The sequence below is a fragment of the Sinocyclocheilus grahami genome, unplaced genomic scaffold (genome assembly GCF_001515645.1).
Source record: "Sinocyclocheilus grahami isolate Dianchi unplaced genomic scaffold, SAMN03320097.WGS_v1.1 scaffold143.1, whole genome shotgun sequence".
NCBI classification, from domain to species: Eukaryota; Metazoa; Chordata; class Actinopteri; order Cypriniformes; family Cyprinidae; genus Sinocyclocheilus; species Sinocyclocheilus grahami.
In genome coordinates this window covers 851,869-873,871 of record NW_015505322.1, presented here as the reverse complement: position 1 = coordinate 873,871, position 22,003 = coordinate 851,869, and the positions used below count along the sequence as shown (strand labels likewise).

Here is a 22,003-nt window from a genome sequence, read left to right as displayed (position 1 = left end):
AAATCTGATTGTAACGGTCTTGATGAAATTTTAAATTTGGTAAAATCTGATTGTAACGGTCTTGATGAAATTTTAAATGTGGTAAAATCTGATTGTAACAGTCTTGATGAATGTGTCTGTTGAGGAAATTTGTTTAAATTGACATTTTGGAACATACACTAATTGACCAAATGGATGTCTAATATAATATAAATCATACAAATCATTAATAGGACATTATAACAGCTTCCAAAGCATCCTACTGTATTATGCTAAAAATGTTTCACTGCAAGGCTTTTTAATTGTTTTGTTATTGTAAATATGCATTATTAGCCATGTCTTTTAGTGTCTCACGCATGGGCACCGTGTTTTTAAAATGCATCAAGCTATAATTAATGGACTTTACACAGTTATTGAACCAAACTGAATCAATAATGAACTGTTTTCAACTAAATAATCACTATTATCTTTTCAGAGCTGCTTTCATTTTGTTTGCATCACTATTTCCTTGTCTAAACCCATAAAGCTGCTTTGAAACAATCTGTATTGCATAAAGTGCTATATAAATACAACTTGAGATCCTATGTTGGGTTAAAATACATCACGTTAACATTTTTAACAGTGTTAAAAGACCCTACGCTGGGCGCCACGTTTTTAAAACGCATTGTTAAAACTTGTCTTGACCCTGTGGCAATTGATGTTGAAAAGACATCAAAACTGGCGTTAAAAAAAACAGGTCAAATATGCAAATCAAACTGACATCAAAAACTTGACATGACATTGATTTGATGTAAATTGAATGTCAAACATATTGACCTACATATACATTAAACCAATTTCAGTGTGGGATTAACTTCCTATTTTCACCCAAGAAACTGCAGTCCAAACTGAATTTAAAATAATGTTACAGCATCTTGATCAAGTCTTGACTAATATTTGACGTCAAATTGATATCAAGGTTCCCGCTGGGGAGACCCTGCATTGGGCGCCACGTTTTTAAAAAAGCATTAAGGGTTTTGAGATTTCTCAAAGACCACATTTTTGAGTGAAGGGTCCAAAAGGAGATTGATTGTTTGATTTTATGCACCTGTTGCAAATGAAATAGTCAAATAGTCATACATACTTTTGGCCATATAGCGTATACTAGCCTATACCTACGTCTAATGTTGGTTTGGGCAGAATGTAAAGGTCCTACAAAGGCCTTTTAAATGTTATGTTACGATGGCAGTCAGCGTCTGAGATACACAGCTCTTCGAGGGTCACCAGAGCAACTGTACAGTGATTTGAATTTACATTTCACGTTTGATTTGTTGTTCAATACAGGGTAAAGAATGTCTAAGCATATGATACATCAAATCTGATTGTAACGGTCTTGATGAAATTTTAAATTTGGTAAAATCTGATTGTAACGGTCTTGATGAAATTTTAAATTTGGTAAAATCTGATTGTAACGGTCTTGATGAAATTTTAAATTTGGTAAAATCTGATTGTAACGGTCTTGATGAAATTTTAAATGTGGTAAAATCTGATTGTAACAGTCTTGATGAATGTGTCTGTTGAGGAAATTTGTTTAAATTGACATTTTGGAACATACACTAATTGACCAAATGGATGTCTAATATAATATAAATCATACAAATCATTAATAGGACATTATAACAGCTTCCAAAGCATCCTACTGTATTATGCTAAAAATGTTTCACTGCAAGGCTTTTAATTGTTTTGTTATTGTAAATATGCATTATTAGCCATGTCTTTTAGCATGGGCACCGTGTTTTTAAAATGCATCAAGCTATAATTAATGGACTTTACACAGTTATTGAACCAAACTGAATCAATAATGAACTGTTTTCAACTAAATAATCACTATTATCTTTTCAGAGCTGCTTTCATTTTGTTTGCATCACTATTTCCTTGTCTAAACCCATAAAGCTGCTTTGAAACAATCTGTATTGCATAAAGTGCTATATAAATACAACTTGAGATCCTATGTTGGGTTAAAATACATCACGTTAACATTTTTAACAGTGTTAAAAGACCCTACGCTGGGCGCCACGTTTTTAAAACGCATTGTTAAAACTTGTCTTGACCCTGTGGCAATTGATGTTGAAAAGACATCAAAACTGGCGTTAAAAAAAACAGGTCAAATATGCAAATCAAACTGACATCAAAAACTTGACATGACATTGATTTGATGTAAATTGAATGTCAAACATATTGACCTACATATACATTAAACCAATTTCAGTGTGGGATTAACTTCCTATTTTCACCCAAGAAACTGCAGTCCAAACTGAATTTAAAATAATGTTACAGCATCTTGATCAAGTCTTGACTAATATTTGACGTCAAATTGATATCAAGGTTCCCGCTGGGGAGACCCTGCATTGGGCGCCACGTTTTTAAAAAAGCATTAAGGGTTTTGAGATTTCTCAAAGACCACATTTTTGAGTGAAGGGTCCAAAAGGAGATTGATTGTTTGATTTTATGCACCTGTTGCAAATGAAATAGTCAAATAGTCATACATACTTTTGGCCATATAGCGTATACTAGCCTATACCTACGTCTAATGTTGGTTTGGGCAGAATGTAAAGGTCCTACAAAGGCCTTTTAAATGTTATGTTACGATGGCAGTCAGCGTCTGAGATACACAGCTCTTCGAGGGTCACCAGAGCAACTGTACAGTGATTTGAATTTACATTTCACGTTTGATTTGTTGTTCAATACAGGGTAAAGAATGTCTAAGCATATGATACATCACAATGAAACCAGTATATACCGATATAAAATGGAATAAATAAAATAAAAAATATCATTTCTGTTCAGTACAGTTTTTCTTAAATTGTCGCAGGACATGCAAGGCAATGTGTCTTTTTTTTCCTCTCAAATCTTCCTCAAGAGCTAAAAGAATGCATAGATAGACACTTACAGTTCACATCTCCTCCCCTAGAGCTAGCTCTCCTAAAAAGGACCATAAAATTAATTTGTATTCACAATCTCTACCATCTTTCACTCTTCTTCTTTTCTTTGTTTTATCAGTTGGTTTATCTACAACACATACATGATTTTTTTTACAGCATGGCCAGAATAAACGGGATCACAAGACATGCCCAGGCAACTATGACCAAAATAAACAAAACCAAAATAAAAAAGCGACAAAATAAAAGTATCTGAAATTTGAAAAATAAAGCCTTATGATATGATGTTTGCTATATATAGATACTATATGTACACACATAAGTGACTCGTCAAAACCCTTGGGAAAGAAAGGGTAAGTCTAGGACTACAGGTGGCACGCCAGAGCACAGCAAGATCACGTAGGTGCGTGCGGGTCAAAAAAATTTAAATACAAATTTGTGAAACACAACCAGGACACGTAGAGCCACTAATGGCATCCAAACGTGAGGAATGGATGCTGGAACTGAAATAGCTCTTCATAGACATTGGAGTTTTTCACTAACTTGGATGTGCTGCAGATAGTTTCTATTAGTCAGGTATTTTTGACTTTCAGTCACTGGAGAGCCTCTGGAGGAAGCAAGCACTACATTGGGGTTCAAAGCAGAATTGACACGATTGAAGGGTTTGACTCTAGACAAAGTTCTTCCCCACCTCCTGTATTTTGCTCCATGAGTAATTCAGTTCTCTTCCACAACATTCTCTCTTTCAAAGAAAAAACTAAAAGGCAATTTCACTTTGGAAATATAAAAAGCACATTCATACTTTACATCTACACACTGAACAGGTCGTGTCCTTCCAGCGGTGTTAATGCAGAGCAAGTCTGTTTCATATCGGCATCTTTTCCAAGCCTCCTCATCAACTTCAGGTGAAGATGAACGTGTCAGCAGAGCTTCTTGAAGAAAACAAAACCATTTGGTGAAAGCGTCGACGTTAATGTTGTTTCGCTCAACTCAAAAAGCTGGAATTTCCTACTTGGAAAAGCGCAAAGAACTTCACTTGAATTCGAACTTCCAACTTGCGCATTTATTCTCCGTAATTTGGTTGCTAGAAGACTTCATTGTTGACGCTGAACTAACGCACTGCTAATATAGTGTTGTTTTGTTGCCTTAAGGTGCGGTCACATTAATCTTTATTCCAATAGGTATCCAAATGATTGGATTTCGCAAGTTGTTAATATGAATTTACTGTGTTGACCAATTGTAGCATTTAAGCAAGTTGTGCTTCATACGTCGCAGCACTACTGACAATTAGCAACGGACCGAAATGTCACCAAAATATCGCTAATGTTACCGCAACCTTCACACCTCATCTTTTGAGCACTGAACACTGGAGCAACTTGGTCAGAAGATATCAAGTAAGAATATCCGTCATCCAACTTTGAATGGAACACAGAGCACAGTTCCTCTCATCCACCCATTCTTCTCTCAGGATAATAAAGAATGCAACAAAAAATAGCTTTTATGACACTTATGAACATCCTTTAGCAAATGAAGCAGCATCAAGCTCCTCTACACACCCGCACACACACATATGGTCTATGAAGAAGCTCTGTTGAGTGAAGCAGCCTTGTTTGTTCTTGTTGAATTACACAAATCTCTTTGAGGAGGCTTTGTCCAGATAGGGTTGATCTTATAGATGGGCGGAGCATGTTGGTTTCAGTCATGCTGGAGTGGCGTGGCTTCCTATGCAGATAATCGCATCAGATGGAAGAGCGAGGCTTGTAGATAGTGGACTAGGTGGACTTTTCTTGGCATCAGCTCATTTCATAATTACTGATTTTCAGACCGTTTTCGCCCTCGAGTTCTTCTTCATCTCCATCACGTGACTGGACAGGTATGTACAGGACATTCTGATAGTTTTAAGCATGCAGAGCGTGACGGTGAGTGTGCGTGCTCATGTGTCAGATCACTGGTTGAGCTCAGTGACTGGTCTCTTCTGTTTGAGCGTGTCGATGAGGGACAGAACTCCACGTTTGACGCTGGTGGAGACACGGCGTGTGACTGAATCAGCAGGGGGTGCCTGTGAGCAGGCTTTCTGAGATGGAGGGCGTGCCACCAGACACTTCTGATACCTCAACTGCAGAGACAAAGAAGAAAACAAGGAATGAATTCATGTGTTGCACGCAATGAAACAGGCTCGGTCGGATTAGATCTTTTTTTTAAACTTATGAAATATTAAACATTAAATTATGAAATAACAAAACTTTTAATAGAATGGACGAGACTTAAGGTTGGGTTGTTGTTTGGACACTACAGCTGTGATACTGATCTAATATATGGTCTTGACTAAGGGTGGGTGATAAATCAGGTATTTGCAATGATTAAGCAACATTGTGACTATTACAATGATTTTAATGTTTTTTGGCCATCAAGTTTTATTCATAGATGTGTCTGTATGGAATTTTTCAAATATACAGTGTACAATATACAAATTCTGTTTTCACTTTGTCATTATGGGCTACTGAGTGTAGATTAAGGAGAAAAAAATTTATTTAAATTATTGTAATATCAGGCTGCAACATAACAAAATTGAAAAAAGTGAAGGGGGTCTGAATACTTTCCGAATGCTCTGAATTTTATTTTCTTACATTTTATTAAGGTAGCTGTTTATGGCCATGTACTGTTATTAATATTTATTCAAATACATATATGAAGGGCAGTGGATATACAGTGGGATTTTGATTTTAGTTTTTGAAAGAACTCTCTTATGTTCAGCAAGGATGGGTATATTTGATGAAAAATGCAGAAATATGGTGAAAAAAGTAATATTGTGAAATATTACTACAATTTAAAATAACTGTAATATATTTGTATAAATGTAATTTATTCCTGTGATGGCAAAGTTGAATTTTCAGCATCCATCACCAGCCTTCCATCCTTCAGAAATAATTCTAATATGCTGATTTCCTGTTCAAGAGAACATTTTCCTATTATTATTGTGTGTTGAAAGCTGAAAGCTGCTTAATATTTTTGTGGAAATGTATTTACATTTATCTTAATTCATTTAAATAAGAAACCTTTTGTAGCATTATAAATGTCTTTACTGTCACTTTTGATTTAATGCATACTAACCGAATAAAATCCATTTCTTTAAAAAATTCGTACTGACCGCAAACTATACTTATAAGTATAGAAAAAATGAAGAAATTCCCAGTTTCTCTGGATTTATGATTTATAGCTATGTGTTTGAGTAAAACAATTTTTGTTTTATTCTGTAAAATACTGATGACATTTTCTCCAAATTTTAAATACAAATGTTGTAATTTAGAGCATTTTTTGCATAAAATGACAATTGGTCAAAATAACAAAAAAGATGCCATGTTTTCAGACATGTTTATATTCATTTTTAGACAACACAATACCAATGTTTTAACTTTAGAAGAGTTAAGAAATCAATATTTGGTGGAATAACCCTGATTTTCAATCACAACAAATGAAAACCAATTGTCATTTTCTGGGGGGGGAAATGCTCTAAATGACAATATTTTTATTTGAAATAAATGTTACCAGACCTTTATAGTATAAAACATATATTAACATTTTACTCAAACCCATACCTAGTAATCCAGTAAATCCAGAGAAACTGAGAATTTTCAAGTGGAAAATTTTCAAAAAGTTTCACATTTTTTCCATAGCTGTATTTACATTCAATAGGCTGACAATTTCTGAGATATAATTTTTGTAGCCATATTGCCCAGCTCTGGCCATGACATTGATTTTGTTTAATTCTAAAGCTATAGTGCCCATTTACATTTGATGTAGGTGGAGAACCGTTTTTCTGGTGTCATAACTCACCATGCACGCTGCCTGAACAGCCTCTGACACACTGCCAGCATTGGGATCACACCAAAACACATGACACTCAAAGTGCTGGCTCCCAGAATCCATGACGAACGCGAATGAATGCACATCTTTTCCAACTCCCATGAATGACAGGAAACGCACACGACACTCCACTAGGACCTCCTCTTCCTCCTAATATAGGTAGTCACATCAAGAATCATACATGAGTCAATATTCCAAAGATCATAAGCACAACTGCATAAACACAACAAGTTGTACTTTAGTAAAACACAACTATTTTGGCAGGATGTTATTGGGTTTAACATTGCCTTTTCTTTGATGACTGTGACTGTTGCGTCAGCTACATTCAGTTTCACAGGAATCCAGTCTTCTCGGATTGATGATGTCATCAAACTGTCTATTGCACCGTTGAGAATGTCCATGCCTAGAAAACAGTGACATCTGACCTTGTAACAGCATGTATGGGTCCAAGAAAAGCTATGTGAACCCTTTGGCTTTATCTGGATTTCACCATAAACTAGCCATAAAATTTGATCTGATCTTCAGCTAAGTCACATCAGTAGACAAATGCACTCTGCTTAAATGTAGGGTGGAAGTGTTCTTTCCAAAAGCTAACTGGGGTCGGGAGTCGTCTAACCTGGAGTCCAATCAATGAGACAAGATTGGAGGTCAGACTCACCTTGCCCTATAAACCAACCATTACAATGTTTGCTTTTCACAAGACACTTTGTCTGATGTGAACCATCCAAAAAAAGAGCTTTCCAAACACAGAATTGTTGACTTACATAAAGCTGGAAAGGGATACAAAAGCTTGATCTCAATAGAGCAATGCACACAAGACATCTCAAAAATATCACTGAACTAAAAGTGCCAAATGTCTGACAGTTGTGCATGGCTGATTTTTCGTGACTGTTTACATTGTTTTTTAATAAAAACAAAAAAGCATTATTTGTTAGTTCAAGCAGATTGTGTTTGTCTTTTGTTAAAGATCAAATGAAATTTTATGACCAATTTATTCAGAATTCGGGGAGGATTGTATGTGTTAAATGTGAAGAAAAGTATGCATATCACATTATTAACTCTTTGCCATCGGCTGAATTTTCCATCTTTCCGTGTTTTGGCTGTTATACGGTAAGAGGTGCTATTACACATCTTCTGATTAAAACACGGCGAAGAAACAGCAGAAACAAGTGATCGTGTATGTTAAAGCAGATGCATATGTAAAATAACGCAATCATCAAACATTAAACAGCATATAAATCAAAACTGCCTAATGTTACTGAATGAAATATCAGGAAGTGCTATAGGACTGTGAAGCTTTGGATGTGTTGATGGAAGCAATCGACTCTATGTTTTGATCATCATTCTGAATCCAATCTGTATGTAGTCTTTGACAAAAAACATGATTTTCTAACCTTTTTGTTCGAAATGTTGCTTTTTTAATGAAACTTACCCACATTCAAGTGTTGATAAAAAAAGAATGCAAGAAGCTAGAATAAAACCTTTTTTTAAGCAGAGGCTCTGTTCTTTCTTTCAACATGTTGCATGTTCAGATATTCATACAACAAAATATTCTGGCGGCCATGAATCAAAAATGCCGGCGGTGGCTGGAAACGTAAAAAAACACTGGCAGGGAAAGAGTTAAGAAAAGCAGAGAGGAGTAGATAGGAGAAAAAGAGAGAGCACATGAAAATAGTGAAATACTACAAATGAGTGTGATTGCTCACCTATAGGTCTGGCAACTGGCATCATGCCAACGTATAACACCTGGAACTTCTGCACCAGTTCAGTCTTTGGTGTGGGGAACTCTGCTAAGGGTAACAGACAGCATACACATTCACACACACCTACTATTCAACAAAGAAGAAACACACATATAAGCATGCTGTGTCACCTTGTAGTGGGACGTCGAGCCCAGAATGTGTTCTGTCCTGTAGAGATCCTCCAGCCATAGCTTTGGCATTCTTGCGCTCTGCCATGATCTATTACACAGAAATCGAACTCATTAAACTCGCTGCCCTAAATCAGCAGCCTAAACAGAATGTGAATCCTGTTTCTTCCTTCTCAGCTGTGTTCTATCCTTACACACAGACTTGAGACTATCAGTGGTTTTCTAATATCATTTTTGCATTTAACTGTTTTGAATGGGCCACTGATAATTTTGTGTTGGATGTTGTTTATGTAGCGTGTAGTTCTCACCCTGGAGCAGATTTCGTGCAGACTGGTGGCGATGGCTTTGGCAGGGGTGTCACAGCGGAACACATGACATTTTAATATCCGGGTGTCCTTATCTCGTGCTACATATGCAAAATCCCTGTTTGCACACAATTAAAATGAAACAAGTTTAAACTTATATGTAAACAGCCGTTTAGTGTCAAGATGAAACACCATTTACTACCCATTTGATTCACATAATCTGTCATATTTCCAAAAAAGTAAAAGTAAAAAATAAAAATAAAAAAAAAATAAAAAAAGGATGCAGGGAGTCACTTTATTTTGTCCATAGGGAAATGATTGGACCCCAAAAAGTTACATAACAGAATGGAGCCAAGTCGAGAGGTGAAAGGAGTTAGTATAGTTTTATAAAATAAATACGAACACAAACATATTTTATTTGGAATAAAGTGGACAATAAGACCAGGAATGTGCATTCTGAAAGTAAATAGAGTCCACTTTGATTTCATGTTGACTTTAAGCAAATATTTTAATTTCTTTAATAAAAACGATCAATAAACAATGCAGATGAACAGACACATGGTTATAATGTGAGTTGTGAATGAGAGTTTGTGTGTATTTCTGTGTTTGTGCATATGCAAAGAACTGTCCTAAAATACCCTGATGGATGATGTGCCCTTTAGTTTAACAGAGACAGTCAATTTATAAAACAGTTACTTAAATAAACACACCCACATTTCAGGCAAACAAAAAATGGTGTAAAATATAACCATGGATAAAACACACACACATCACCTACTATATGCAGGTGCATGTGGCTATCAAAGATGAATTAGTGTCTCTAAACTTACACCTTCAGCTGTATTACACACATTATTTATTATTTCTGCTAAAAATAAACTATTATGAACAAAATGTCCAGGAAGAGACTACAACCAGGCAATGATGTGAATAGAAGTAATAATAGGGTAAATCAATTTACCTCTCTCTGAGTCCCGGAAAGCAGTCAAGTAAAAGATAAAAAAAAACATTATGAGAAAATACACACAATGAAGCCCATTAATGAAACAATGAAGGATTGACAGAAACATGTTCTGCTTGTATTTCATGAAAGGGTTCTGATGTGTACAGGTATTTCAGAACATGTGCATTACTAATAGACCATAAAAACGTAATTGGCAGGATGCGTATCTCAACAACAATGGCTGGAACATGCTGTGGGGAAATTATAGCAGCACTGTCTTTTCCAAACCCCAATAATAAGTATGTATGAAAGAAAAATAAAATAAGAGGGAAGAGAGAGAAAACGAGACCAGCAGGTGTGACAAGAGTATTCAGAAATGTATCACGATGAATGTGACACCTCAAAACATGAGGCTCTCAGTGTGCAGCCAGTAAGAAACATGAATATGTAACAGTATGATAATTAGAGATTTAACAGACTGAGAGAGAAAGAGAATAAAACCAGATGAACTCAATGCACTCAATAATGTCTAGAATGAACCCCAGGCTGGTAAACCTGTTCAAAATGGGCTTTTTTTACAGCACCTCAGCAGGATTCAACTGTAAAAAAGTGCTGGAGGGTCAAGGAGAAACTACAAGGAGGTACAGGGAACAACGCAAATGTACCGAGAACAGAACCCTGAGGTTCCCCAAAGGAATTTGGAAAAAAAAGGCATGTGTTCTAGTTTGCGTAGATGTGTGGGATGGTATCAGAGGGAAGACCTGATCTGAGGGAACATGCAAGGAAGTTGCAGTCTCTTTCAAATGTAACCTGTTTAGTGACGTGAACATCTTGCCGTGACCTACTTTAATAACCAAACACACAGTACTCCACAATACGATCCTCACCACAGTAAATGACAACACATACAGTACATCCACAATTCTCAACTGAAATCTCCTCCTCCTCCTCCTCATTCATACCATCTGGAGAAATTCCACCCACTCCATCTTCTAACAGTCCTACTATTCCTCCTTTCTCACTCCAGTACATACTTCAACTGAAAACTACTAAACAACAAATGCCATGCTGTAGAAAATATGGCTTAAATTTATTCATGGATACTGTCTCAAGTTAGGTGAATTATGAGTAAATAATGAAAAATGATGGAGAGAAAAAGAGAAAAATACTCACATCTATTAATGAATGTGTTTTCCCCGCTTTAACATTATGCCGTACCCCTCTTCTACAGATTTTCACCTCCTCGCCTCATCCTCTGCTCTGTTAAAAACATGCAGCTCACCTCTCTACACTCAATCTCTCTCTTTTTTACCCCCTTCTCATTTTTGCTCTCTCTCTTTCCATCCAATCCCAGCGTTCCTTCTACCCTCCCCCTCTCGTTTCGTTTGTCGCTACAGTAACCTCTTGGGAGGAAAATGTTACTTAGTGGAGTATTAGCATAGGAGGACACAATGATCATATGCAAACACATGCGTACACATGCAGACTACACAATAAATCTAAAAAAAACCCAGCCTGAAGCATGATTCCTGTTTAGAGAACATATGAAGAGTGCCATCTGCTGGTCAGAATTCGGTACTGCTTACACTCAGTGAGGCAAAACTGTGATTCAGCATCCCTGATGAAGTATGCTGCATTCCACCCCTGCATCATTCACACACACTCACTAACACACAAACCAGTCAGCTCTTCTGGGACTAAAGCAGGAAAGCTCTTTATTGTGTGAGAGATTCATATGCAACTTTTGGATGACCTCACAAACACTCTTCACATACAGCTACACATACGGGCAGCCCCTATAACACTGGATTAAACTTTCATTAGCACTTGTCTCTCTATCATCAATCTTTTATTTCTGTCCTCCTTTCACTGGGGTGACTTTAATCCAGAATCATTATATAGTGACCTTAAGCTTGAAGGGGCTGGAGGAGTGTCTCGATATCAGAATACATTAACAGAGACACATTAAGTGAATCTCTTGCAGAGTGTTATAGATAATGAGCACATGAGGAAAGTCACAGGTGCAGAGACGCTGACGTTTGCAGATCTAAAATCTCTAATTAAAATGAAATGTGAAGAATTCACGACACATGCTTCATGCAATATTTGACACTCAACAGTCACAATCTATTTTTGATGATTTTGCTTGTGATGTAAAATTAAGAAATGTTCTGTGCATAAGACAAACTGTCAGTTTAAACCTTTTGCTTTTACCGTCATCACTCAAAAATGTGTATGAAAGTCTCTTTTTTGTATATTAAAATGTTCTAACAATTTTTTTTATATATTCTAAATACTGCTTTTCTATTAAATACTGATATTTACTACTATGTATTTTTATATTGGTGCATATACATGAAAATAAATACCATTATTCCTTCATAATGATTATTTAATGGAAAAAAGGTGAGGAAAACAACTTCCTCAGTTCTTGCATTTTTGTACATTTAAGTTTTTTGCATTTAATATTTTGAAAATACTTGGCAACACTGGCTGAAAAAGTACGCTTTTAGAAGCCATCTGAAAATTTTGAAAAAAAAATGTATTTGATAAAAAGCATTTCCCTTTAATAAAAAAAGGATTGTAATGTTGAAATGTATATCCATTCAACATCTTTTGTAGGTCAGTTTGTATGAGCTGTAATGTTTTAACTCACATAAAATCCCTTTATGCCCCATCTGTGTGGTTTCCAAAAGAATTAAACATTTCATAAACCCTTCATCATTTAACATATTCTCCTTAACTAATCCATAAAAATAAACTTTGCCATGGCAACTAGTGCATACCTTCCATTATCGCGCCCGACGCCCCACACACGGATGCTTGCGATGGGCTGAGCGTGTAGAACGCTTCGATCCATCGGGTCAACCAGATTCAGCATGTTATTCTCCAGAATGAGGTACATATCCTTCCCCTGGACACACACGCACAACGCAAGAGGATAAGATAAGGCTTTAGTTTCAAAACCTTGTGAGCGTTCTTGCTGTCCACTGCCTTCATAGGCATCATTTAAATAGCACTGAATTTTTAAAACTATGCTTTTTGGTACTGAATGAAATGTATGAATTCATGTAATTTCATGCAACAAGCAGAGTTCAGAGCACACAGTAGCTCCATAGCTGTTGCTCAGTTAAAAACATGATACTCTAAAAAGCATAAAATGCATGCAAAAAAAGCACATGCAAATAACTGGTTTCTTTTTTTTAATTTGATGTTTTTGGTATTGAATGAAATGTATTTTATAATCCATGTCATCTCAAACAAAGCGCACTGCAGCTTGACAACTGGGGGATGTTAACATGTTGCTAAGATGATACTTGATAAACAAGCTTTTTAAAGATATTGAGTAAAATTGTTAGCCTATTTGTCAGAATTGTCAATTTGATTGTCAAATTATTGATGCTTTTGAGTATTGAATAAAATATTTTAACTAACATTTCTCCTGCTCCACATTTTCACATAATTTTTCCATGAATGATAAATGCAATGCTGCCTTAGAATTTGACCAGAGAAAAGGTTTTTTAGAAGCCTTGCACCTATGATGCCTTAAAATACTGCCTATGCAGGCAACTCGCTGGGTTTTGGAATAAATGTCACAAGCTACTATAAGGTCTAAGGATGCCTGTGCTTATATGTGTGTTGAAAGTAATAAATAAATGATCAGGACAGAAAATAAAAGGCAGGAGGAGAACAGAGGCTCTCTTCCTGTGTCCTGTCACAACACATTAAACTCTCTTTCTTCCTCTTCCTCTTCCTCTTCTATTCACTTGCTTTTTTCTGCATGACATTTTCAGCTTTCCCTCTTTTCGTTTTATTCTTTTTTGTCTCTTTTATGTTTTATCCCCGTTTCTACCTTCCCTTTTTCAAGATGATGTTTAGAAACATTGTGTGTATTTTTGCATGAATATGTACTATATGTGCCTTCCTGTGTTTAGACTATAGTGCTGGTCTAGCTGGTTGACCAGCAGAACTGTGTAAAACTGGTCAACCAGCATGGGTTCTTGTAAATCTTGTTAGTATGTGTGTGTGTGTGTGTGTGTGTGTGAGAGAGAGAGAGAGAGAGAGAGAGAGGGGGTGAAGCTGTCTCTCACCTCTCCCCAGATGCCCACAGTGTCTCGTATATCATTCTTGCAGTAGGACAGTTGACGGATGCAGTTGTTAACAGCGACGCTGCTTTTACCCGGAGCCAAATCATCCTCAGCCATCTCTACCCAGCCGAGAGAGCGCACAGCAAAACACTGTAATAAACAAAGCCACTGATTAAGCACAAAGACTGTAACAAATAACTACAGGGCAACAGCTACACACTATGAAAATGAAGAGCGCAGCAAATATATGACTTAAGACATAATAATAACAGCTCGCACAAGAACAAGCCCAGTAATATAGTATTGTGTTTGTCTATTACATCTATTTCATTATACCTCATATCCTAAATCCTCCTACTCCTCTATAGCGAGACAGATTAAACTGAGGAAACACCTCTTAAAATTTTCACAGGGCATCTTCTAAGAATAGAAAGCGAGAGAGTGTTCATACACATACATGATCACTCACACACACACATCTCTTATAACAGGGTGCTGAGATCAAAAGAGAAGACCTCTTTTACTGCAAGAGCTTTTCTTTCATCTTTCACTTGTTCACCTCCTCCTTTCTCATCTGTATCTCACTCCCAGCACTCTGAGAGCAAAATCATCCATCATTCTGTCGCTCTTCTTTTCTGACAATCTGTGACAAGGCGCCTCCATTATAAAAGTGTTTGTGTGTGAGAGATTAATAGCAGGCAGAATGCTGTCATGCTCTTTCAGTTTGATTTTAACTGCTGCTGAAAGAACAGATCCTCAAGAGGAAGAGTGTGAAACAAGCAAAGAGGGATAGAGAGAGAGAGAGCGAGAGAGAGAAAGAGCATGACTTGGGGGAGGAAGTGTATGTTGAATGGTAACATAAACGCCAAATGAATATAATCTGACAACTCATAGCCAGAAATTAGAAATCCAGTAAAAGTTCAACTTGAGCTACAGTGGGGTTCCTGCACAGTTCTGATCCAGAGAGCTACATTCTTCATCTGTCTGTTGCCTCTATAGTATATAGTATAGATTGACAACTGGTCCACCCAGTCAAATGAAACACATAAATTAAGGCTATATTTCCATTGCATATCAAGTTTGAGAAATAAAGTCATTTTAGTGTTAAAAAACGTGCCTTTGATTTTATATATTAGGCGATACACATCATAGTCTAACTGCAACAGTCAATCGATAAGTAAATAAATCTATGTGATCTACTATGGTTTACTAATGTTTGGTCAAGCTACAAATTTAAAAAGCAGCGTTTTGTCTCTACCTCATTTGAGAGCTTTTCAACAAAATACAACACAAGGCAATTTATTATGCTTTATGCTTGACAGATCACATTTTTAAGTAAAGTCACATTTTCAATTTAGGCATTTATTTTTGGCTCATATCTTTGACCTTTTTCTCTTTCAGCCAAAAACCAATAATGCTGTATTGTATTAAGCATGTACTGTAAAGAAATTAATACTTTTATTCTGAAAGGGCATATTAAATCCAAAAGTGATAGTAAGACATTTATAATGTCACAAAATTATTTTTATTTCAAATAAATGCTGTTCTTTAAACTTTCCATTCAACATATAATTAAAATTAATTTATGTAACATGGTTTCCACAAAACATTTTCAACATTGATTGAATAATAAGAAATGTTTCTTGAGCAGCAAATCAGCAATGATTTCTAAAGGATCATTAAACACTAAAGACTGGAGTAATGATGCTGAAAATTCAGCTGTGCTAGCACAGAAAGAATTAATCTTTTAAAAAATATATTAAAATAGAAAAAAAATATTTTAAATGGTCACAAACAATATTTCACAATATTACTGTTTCATTGTATTTTTGATCAAATAAAGGCCATTTTTGGTGAGCATAAGAGATGTCAAAAACATTAAAAAATCTGCAGACCTCCCACTTTTAAATGGTAGTGTATGTGACACATTGCATAATCAAATATTTGAAGGATTAACTGATTTGTATTGATTTGTTTCACATTTTGTGTTTTGTGGCACAAATGCATTTGACTATGTATTTATGAGGGTGTTGTTTAGTGTTTTATGTTAACATCAGAGCTCCTCTGCATTAAGGACATATCTCACTCTTAGGTAAAAACATCAGAAATAATAACTACAAATTTGTTTTTCCATCTTCATCTTTACCCAGGTCTCCAAGCATGACCTGCATATGCATTTCTTTGAGCAGCCAGAAGATGGCACTGTACATCTAGAATTACATTGGAGGATGGAACTCCTGACAGCACCACTAAATTCCAGCAATAAACTATGTTTGAAATAGTTTGTGACAAACCTGGTACATGTTAAAACCATATATGTGTCATACTTTAAAAAAAAAACAAATCTCACAGAACTAGGGGACATGATAATGTTATGGTGATCAAGATTATACATTTAGTTAAAATCATTATTTACTCTTTAAGGACCCAAAATGTATACTTTTCTCACTTCTGCTAATGGCAGGTAAACTGAACGGCCTATTTTGCATCATTTCAATGCAAATAAAATAATATTTTGTCCACCTGAGAATGCAAGTATTTGCTGTTTCCATTGAGGTAAGAGGTGCTACATGATACAGCAGTCGCAACAACCTTTTATTTAGTAGACGCTTATATATCTATGATTTGATTAATTTTTGTCTCTTACAACAAGACCTTGACTATCATTCTTATAATCTGACTTATAATGTTGCAATTAATGTCATTTATATAAACTGTCATATCATGTTGCAATTCCTAAACAAACACTAGCCAATTAGTATGCAACTCCATTACACAGCATATTGCTTTAGAGCTTGGCGAGTATGAATTTGGATCCTGCCTTCAAGACTATAATAAGTTCTCTGTAGAGCTGTTATCTTTGAATAGCTGCACAAACTCATGTACTCTCACCTTGGCTTCAGGGTCACTGTTAATGCTGCTGGAATCTTCCTCTTCCACAGGAGCAGGGTTTCTAAACACAGATGCACACACAGTCAGAAGAGATATATACATTTTATTTATTCTCTCTCTCATTTAGGTGTATTTATTTATTATTTATTCTCTTTCACACACCGTAGCTTGAGGGAGGCGTAGCGGAGAGTTGCGCCTTCAAACTCTTTCAGACTAGGGTCAGGGTTTACTGTGGCCGCCTGTAGATCCTGAAGCAGAGATAAAGCAGACATGCTTAAACACAAGCATATAGCAAACCCACAAATGTACAGCATGGAGCCAGTGGGTTAAGTGCAAGGATCTGTGTGTATGTGCAGATCCCGCCAAACAAAACAGGAAAGCACAGTTCCTGCGATGAGTGATTAAACTAATTGAAATGAAAATGATTAACCAGTTTTAAAACAGACAAGGTTTGAACCCTGCACAATTTACAAAAATAATGGATTAAGACAATGAGAAGAAATGAAGAGTGAACAGGAGCTTTCCTGCTGCAAAAATAATTTTCTTAATCAGCATTAAAATATCTAAATGCATAAATTAATAAATAAATAGTGTAAGCATTTGATTTATCAATGCTTTATTCTCATCTGCAAGGTTTGTTGTGTATATCCAAATATACTTAAAACAAGATCAATTTCCATGACAAGCAAAAATTGCATAATATATTAAGACTAGTTTTCAGTAATTTTTTTTCTCACCCCCTTGGCAATAGATTTTTTTTAAGCATAATACTAACACAATTTAGTGAGGTTTATGCTTAAATCAAGAAAAAAAATTGCCATATAGGTTAGAAAATTAATTTAGTTGGATAAATTATTTTTGCAGTACAGACAGACAAATTTTTTTTCTCACCCCCTTGGCAATAGATTTTTTTTAAGCATAATACTAACACAATTTAGTGAGGTTTATGCTTAAATCAAGAAAAAAATTGCCATATAGGTTAGAAAATTAATTTAGTTGGATAAATTATTTTTGCAGTACAGACAGACAAAAAAACACAAAAGCCATGCTCAGTAGAAAGGTTAAAGGTCAAAAGGTGAGGAAGGTATGAAGCAGTACTGGATCTCAGAACACAACTACTCCAGTAGAACATCAGGTAGACCAACTTTTCTCAGAATTTTTATTAAAAATAATGCTAAATACATCTGCAAAATATGGGCCAGCCAATGGGCAAAAAATACATTTTGAACCCTGTGAAGAACATAACCAAGTGTTGACAGTGGTTCCCTGAGAAATTCTACTGTGTATTTGGCTCTGCAGTTCAATAAAAAAAACAGCCTGAGAAACTAACCTTCCAGATCTCACTATCAATCTTTCCCACTGCAAAATCACTCCATGGCTGTTTCTTCACCATTATTCACACACAAAAAGGGAGGACAAGGTTGAGGGGTCAAGGGTGGGAGAGAGGAGAGAGACAAGACAGGGTTGTTAGATCGCTCGATAAGCATGTGTGTGTGTGTGTGTGTGTGTGTACAGTATCTGTTGGGTGTTTGGTTGGGATTTTATTAGATGCAGTATGGATGTTGATATCTCACTCTATGTTGCAATAATCAGAGGAAAGCACAAACTGTTTTTCCACTATATTCTGAGAGTAAACAAGCATTACTGTTACCTTGTCCTCTTCTCGATGGCATGCCTCAGAGTGTCTATCCTTCCCTGGCATTATCTGTAGGGATGAGGACCGAGGCTATACACACACACACACACACACACACACACACACACACAAATAGATACATAGTTTTAGCTTTATTATGTGTGACCAACTTCTAACTAAATATCACAATATATTTATATTTGTCAATACAATTTATACTACAGTTAAAAAATTTGGTGTCAGTAAGATTTTTTGAAAATAAACTAATACTTTTATTCAGCAAAGATGCATTAAATTGATCAAAGTGACTGTAAATATTATTATTATATATATTATTATGGATATTCCAATTGATTGCAAGTGACAAAATATTTTAATTCTTTTCAATTGATTAGTTTCTCTTTTTTGTGGACACAAAAAAAATCAAATAAATCATGTTACTAACCTAGTTAAGATTTAGTTTTGATTTAAGAAGTCAACTGAAAAGAACAGACAAAACAAAATCTGGCAAGATGCATGTCTTCTTTTGTTCAGTTATTCAGTAGCACATTTCCATTTTAAAACAAATAAAACCGTGTGAAGTGCTGTCAACCTTGCTTCGTTTCATGCTGCAGCAAACAGCAAAACTGTAAAGCACACTAAGACTCAAAGGACCAAAAAGAGATTCAAGCCCAATGTTAAGGCTAGGAGCAATTTAAAAGACTCTAGACTCTTAAGATTTACTGATATGCATGTTCATTCAGTTTCATTCATCTAGTAAGGTCTTTCATACATCTGATTTGAAAAAATAGCTGATAAAAAAAAATCTATATGGCTGATAAATTTCACCATTCACCAGTCACTGTTTCTGGTGGGCGAACATTAATTTCCCAAATACAATCATAGCAACCTTTATCTATATAAAGCATTTGACCAGCTCCGTTTAATTCATGTCAACTGAAATACTGTCACATCTGTAATGGCGTTACCCTGGATTTTCATGCTTTTATGAACTATAAGTTTGTGTCTTATCCACTTTATTCTCCACAACCAAATTGTACTCATTGTGAAAGCAATAAACCCAGAGAATGGCAGGATGTGACCATAAAGTATTGTCTGTACTTAAGATGAGACATTGATGAAAAGACTTACAAAGTAGCAGCTGTTGACGAATCCACAGGAAGGAACATTGCCGTCATAGGATGAGGAAGAGTTTGAGGACAGGATAGGGGTTGGTTCCAGACATGAAGAAGACGGGATGGGGGCGGGGTCAGACGAGCTGTCAGAAGTGGTGCTGCCTGAACGACTCGATGCTTCGAAAAACACGTGGGCGTGAGACATCGACTAGAGGACAGCAAAGAGGTACCGAGCGAATGATTGGTCAATGTGGATAAATCAACTGTTGATTTGTTTTAGTTGAGTACCATGTCCAGTTAGCGTAACCACATAGTTTCAAAGGGTTACCTCGTGGTCTGGAGTGGGCGAGGGTGACAGGGAGCCCAGGGAGTGCTTGCGGCTGGCATGGCTGGGTCCAGTTGGCACCGGATGGCATGGGGTGGGTCTCTCCCACTGCGTGGTGCCCGTAGGAATGTGCCAGTAATAAATGCCAGCCATGTCTGTCATAATCTTCCATCCTGGAGGCAAATCAGGGTCTGTCTGAAATGACTGCTCCCCCCAGATATCTGGAAACACAAATACACAAGGTCAGGTGTGGTCCACACCCCCATCAACTAAGATATCCAAGACTCCTTGAGTGGGTGTTATGACCAAAACCTTGTATGACGGCATGAGTAATTTTAAAACATGGCATGTATCAGCATACAACAATTCTGGTACTCTAACCTGAATCTGAACAGCGTTCCAAGAGTGTTGATGTATAGTTTAACAACTAGGGCTGCCCCCGACTAAATATTTTTCTAGTTGACTAATCGCATGTTTATATGAATTTAATTACTTAAATATAAATATATAGCCTATTCCGCTCTCAAGCTCACGCATAAAGCTTGCAGCAAAGCACCGTCAAAAGTAATGACTATGAATGTGTCGGAAATATCGAGGAGACATTTTAATTATTTATTAATAAACTAGTGTTTTCTGACTCAGTGTCGGCTGCAAAGATGAAGTTGACGATGCTCACTTGCCATCTGAGTACAGTGGACGCGGCTTCAGAGAGAAATGTAGCTTTCATACGGATTACATAATCATCAGAGTTTTTGTTTTTGATTTGAATTTGTTCTTTAGATCTATTTCTCACATAGTAGCCTATACACTCAGTTTCTCAATTTTTTACAAAATTTTTGTGACACGCTCCAGTTCACAAAAACCGAGACGGCAGAAAGCACATAACTGTTTATTTTCTTTATATGTTTATATTCTTTATTTTACAAAAGCACAATGTTTTGCTGATATTGTAAGTGTGTATAAATAAAAGTAGACCTTTTACAGTTTCGAATGATGTATTACTCTTATCTTTATGAGCAAAAATGACGGCGTACATATATTGGTACTGGTCAATAGTTATCGATACCGAGCGATATGAAACATTATATCGTTGATACATTTTTTAGCTATATCGCCCAGCCCTACCATATAGTTTTCAAATAAGCCTGAAGGCCTTGATTAGTTGGATCAGGTGTGTTTAATTAGGGTTGAATCTAAACTGTGCAGGGCTCCGGCCCTCCAGGATTTGAGTTTGACACCCCTGATCTAGAGTGACGTAAAATTCACATGAATTGTGATATGACTGTTCAGACTGCGGTCGCATTGCAAAACATCTGACTTGAAGTTTCAATGCTCTCTTCTGTCACATCCTTGTCTTTATTTTTCATATTGCCTGCGCATAATTTCGCTGACTTCTGCGGCAGATCACACTATAAATAAACGCATAATCGCTTACTTTATGTCCTCCGTGTTTACTTCCGTATGACAATGTGCTGCGCAAGTGTTGCCAAGTCCACAGTTTTCCCATGGAATTGGGCTACTTTTTCATCTAAAAACAACCCGCAGGGGTTGTTTTTCAACTCCGTGGGTTAAAGCGATCCCACTAACGCGATCTGGGGGTAAATCGGATCTGAGCAAAAAGAATAGAAAATTAAAGCTTTAAAGCATTAAAGCTCCCAGTGTGAACGTAGCCTTAGTACCACATATGGAAGTGGCACAAATCGGAATTGAAATCATCAAATTCCATGGGGTTTGTACTGTTCACACTGTCATAAGAAAAACAGATCGAGTAATTTTAAAACATGGCATGTATCAGCATACAACAATTCTGGTACTCTAACCTGAATCTGAACAGCGTTCCAAGAGTGTTGATGTATAGTTTAACAACTAGGGCTGCCCCCGACTAAATATTTTTCTAGTTGACTAATCGCATGTTTATATGAATTTAATTACTTAAATATATATAAATATAAATATATAGCCTATTCCGCTCTCAAGCTCGAGGAGACATTTTAATTATTTATTAATAAACTAGTGTTTTTTGACTCAGTGTCGGCTGCAAAGATGAAGTTGACGATGCTAACTTGCC

At 36.3% G+C, this 22,003-nt stretch overlaps 1 protein-coding gene across 4 annotated transcripts; it reads right to left on the bottom strand.

The window, feature by feature from the left end:
- Nucleotides 1-1,361: 1,361 nt before the first annotated feature.
- On the bottom strand, nucleotides 1,362-20,151 carry LOC107591548 (amyloid beta A4 precursor protein-binding family B member 2-like). Of its 4 annotated transcripts, none has more exons than XM_016280729.1 (15): nucleotides 19,939-20,151; nucleotides 19,627-19,818; nucleotides 18,511-18,585; nucleotides 18,190-18,243; nucleotides 17,022-17,107; nucleotides 16,860-16,920; nucleotides 13,971-14,117; nucleotides 12,666-12,793; nucleotides 9,898-9,903; nucleotides 8,940-9,054; nucleotides 8,635-8,722; nucleotides 8,468-8,548; nucleotides 7,049-7,164; nucleotides 6,732-6,911; nucleotides 1,362-5,013 (listed from the first exon to the last, which is right to left on the bottom strand). In XM_016280729.1, exons 1-15 carry the CDS (start codon nucleotides 20,095-20,097, stop codon nucleotides 4,843-4,845), a joined length of 1,659 nt encoding a protein of 552 aa, XP_016136215.1. In that variant the 5' UTR covers nucleotides 20,098-20,151; the 3' UTR covers nucleotides 1,362-4,842. The 4 variants fall into 4 exon arrangements, with proteins under 4 accessions (XP_016136215.1, XP_016136217.1, XP_016136216.1 ...); XM_016280731.1 differs by having other exon boundaries at nucleotides 8,468-8,551; nucleotides 18,190-18,237; XM_016280730.1 differs by lacking the exon at nucleotides 9,898-9,903 and having other exon boundaries at nucleotides 8,468-8,551.
- Nucleotides 20,152-22,003: the final 1,852 nt, after the last annotated feature.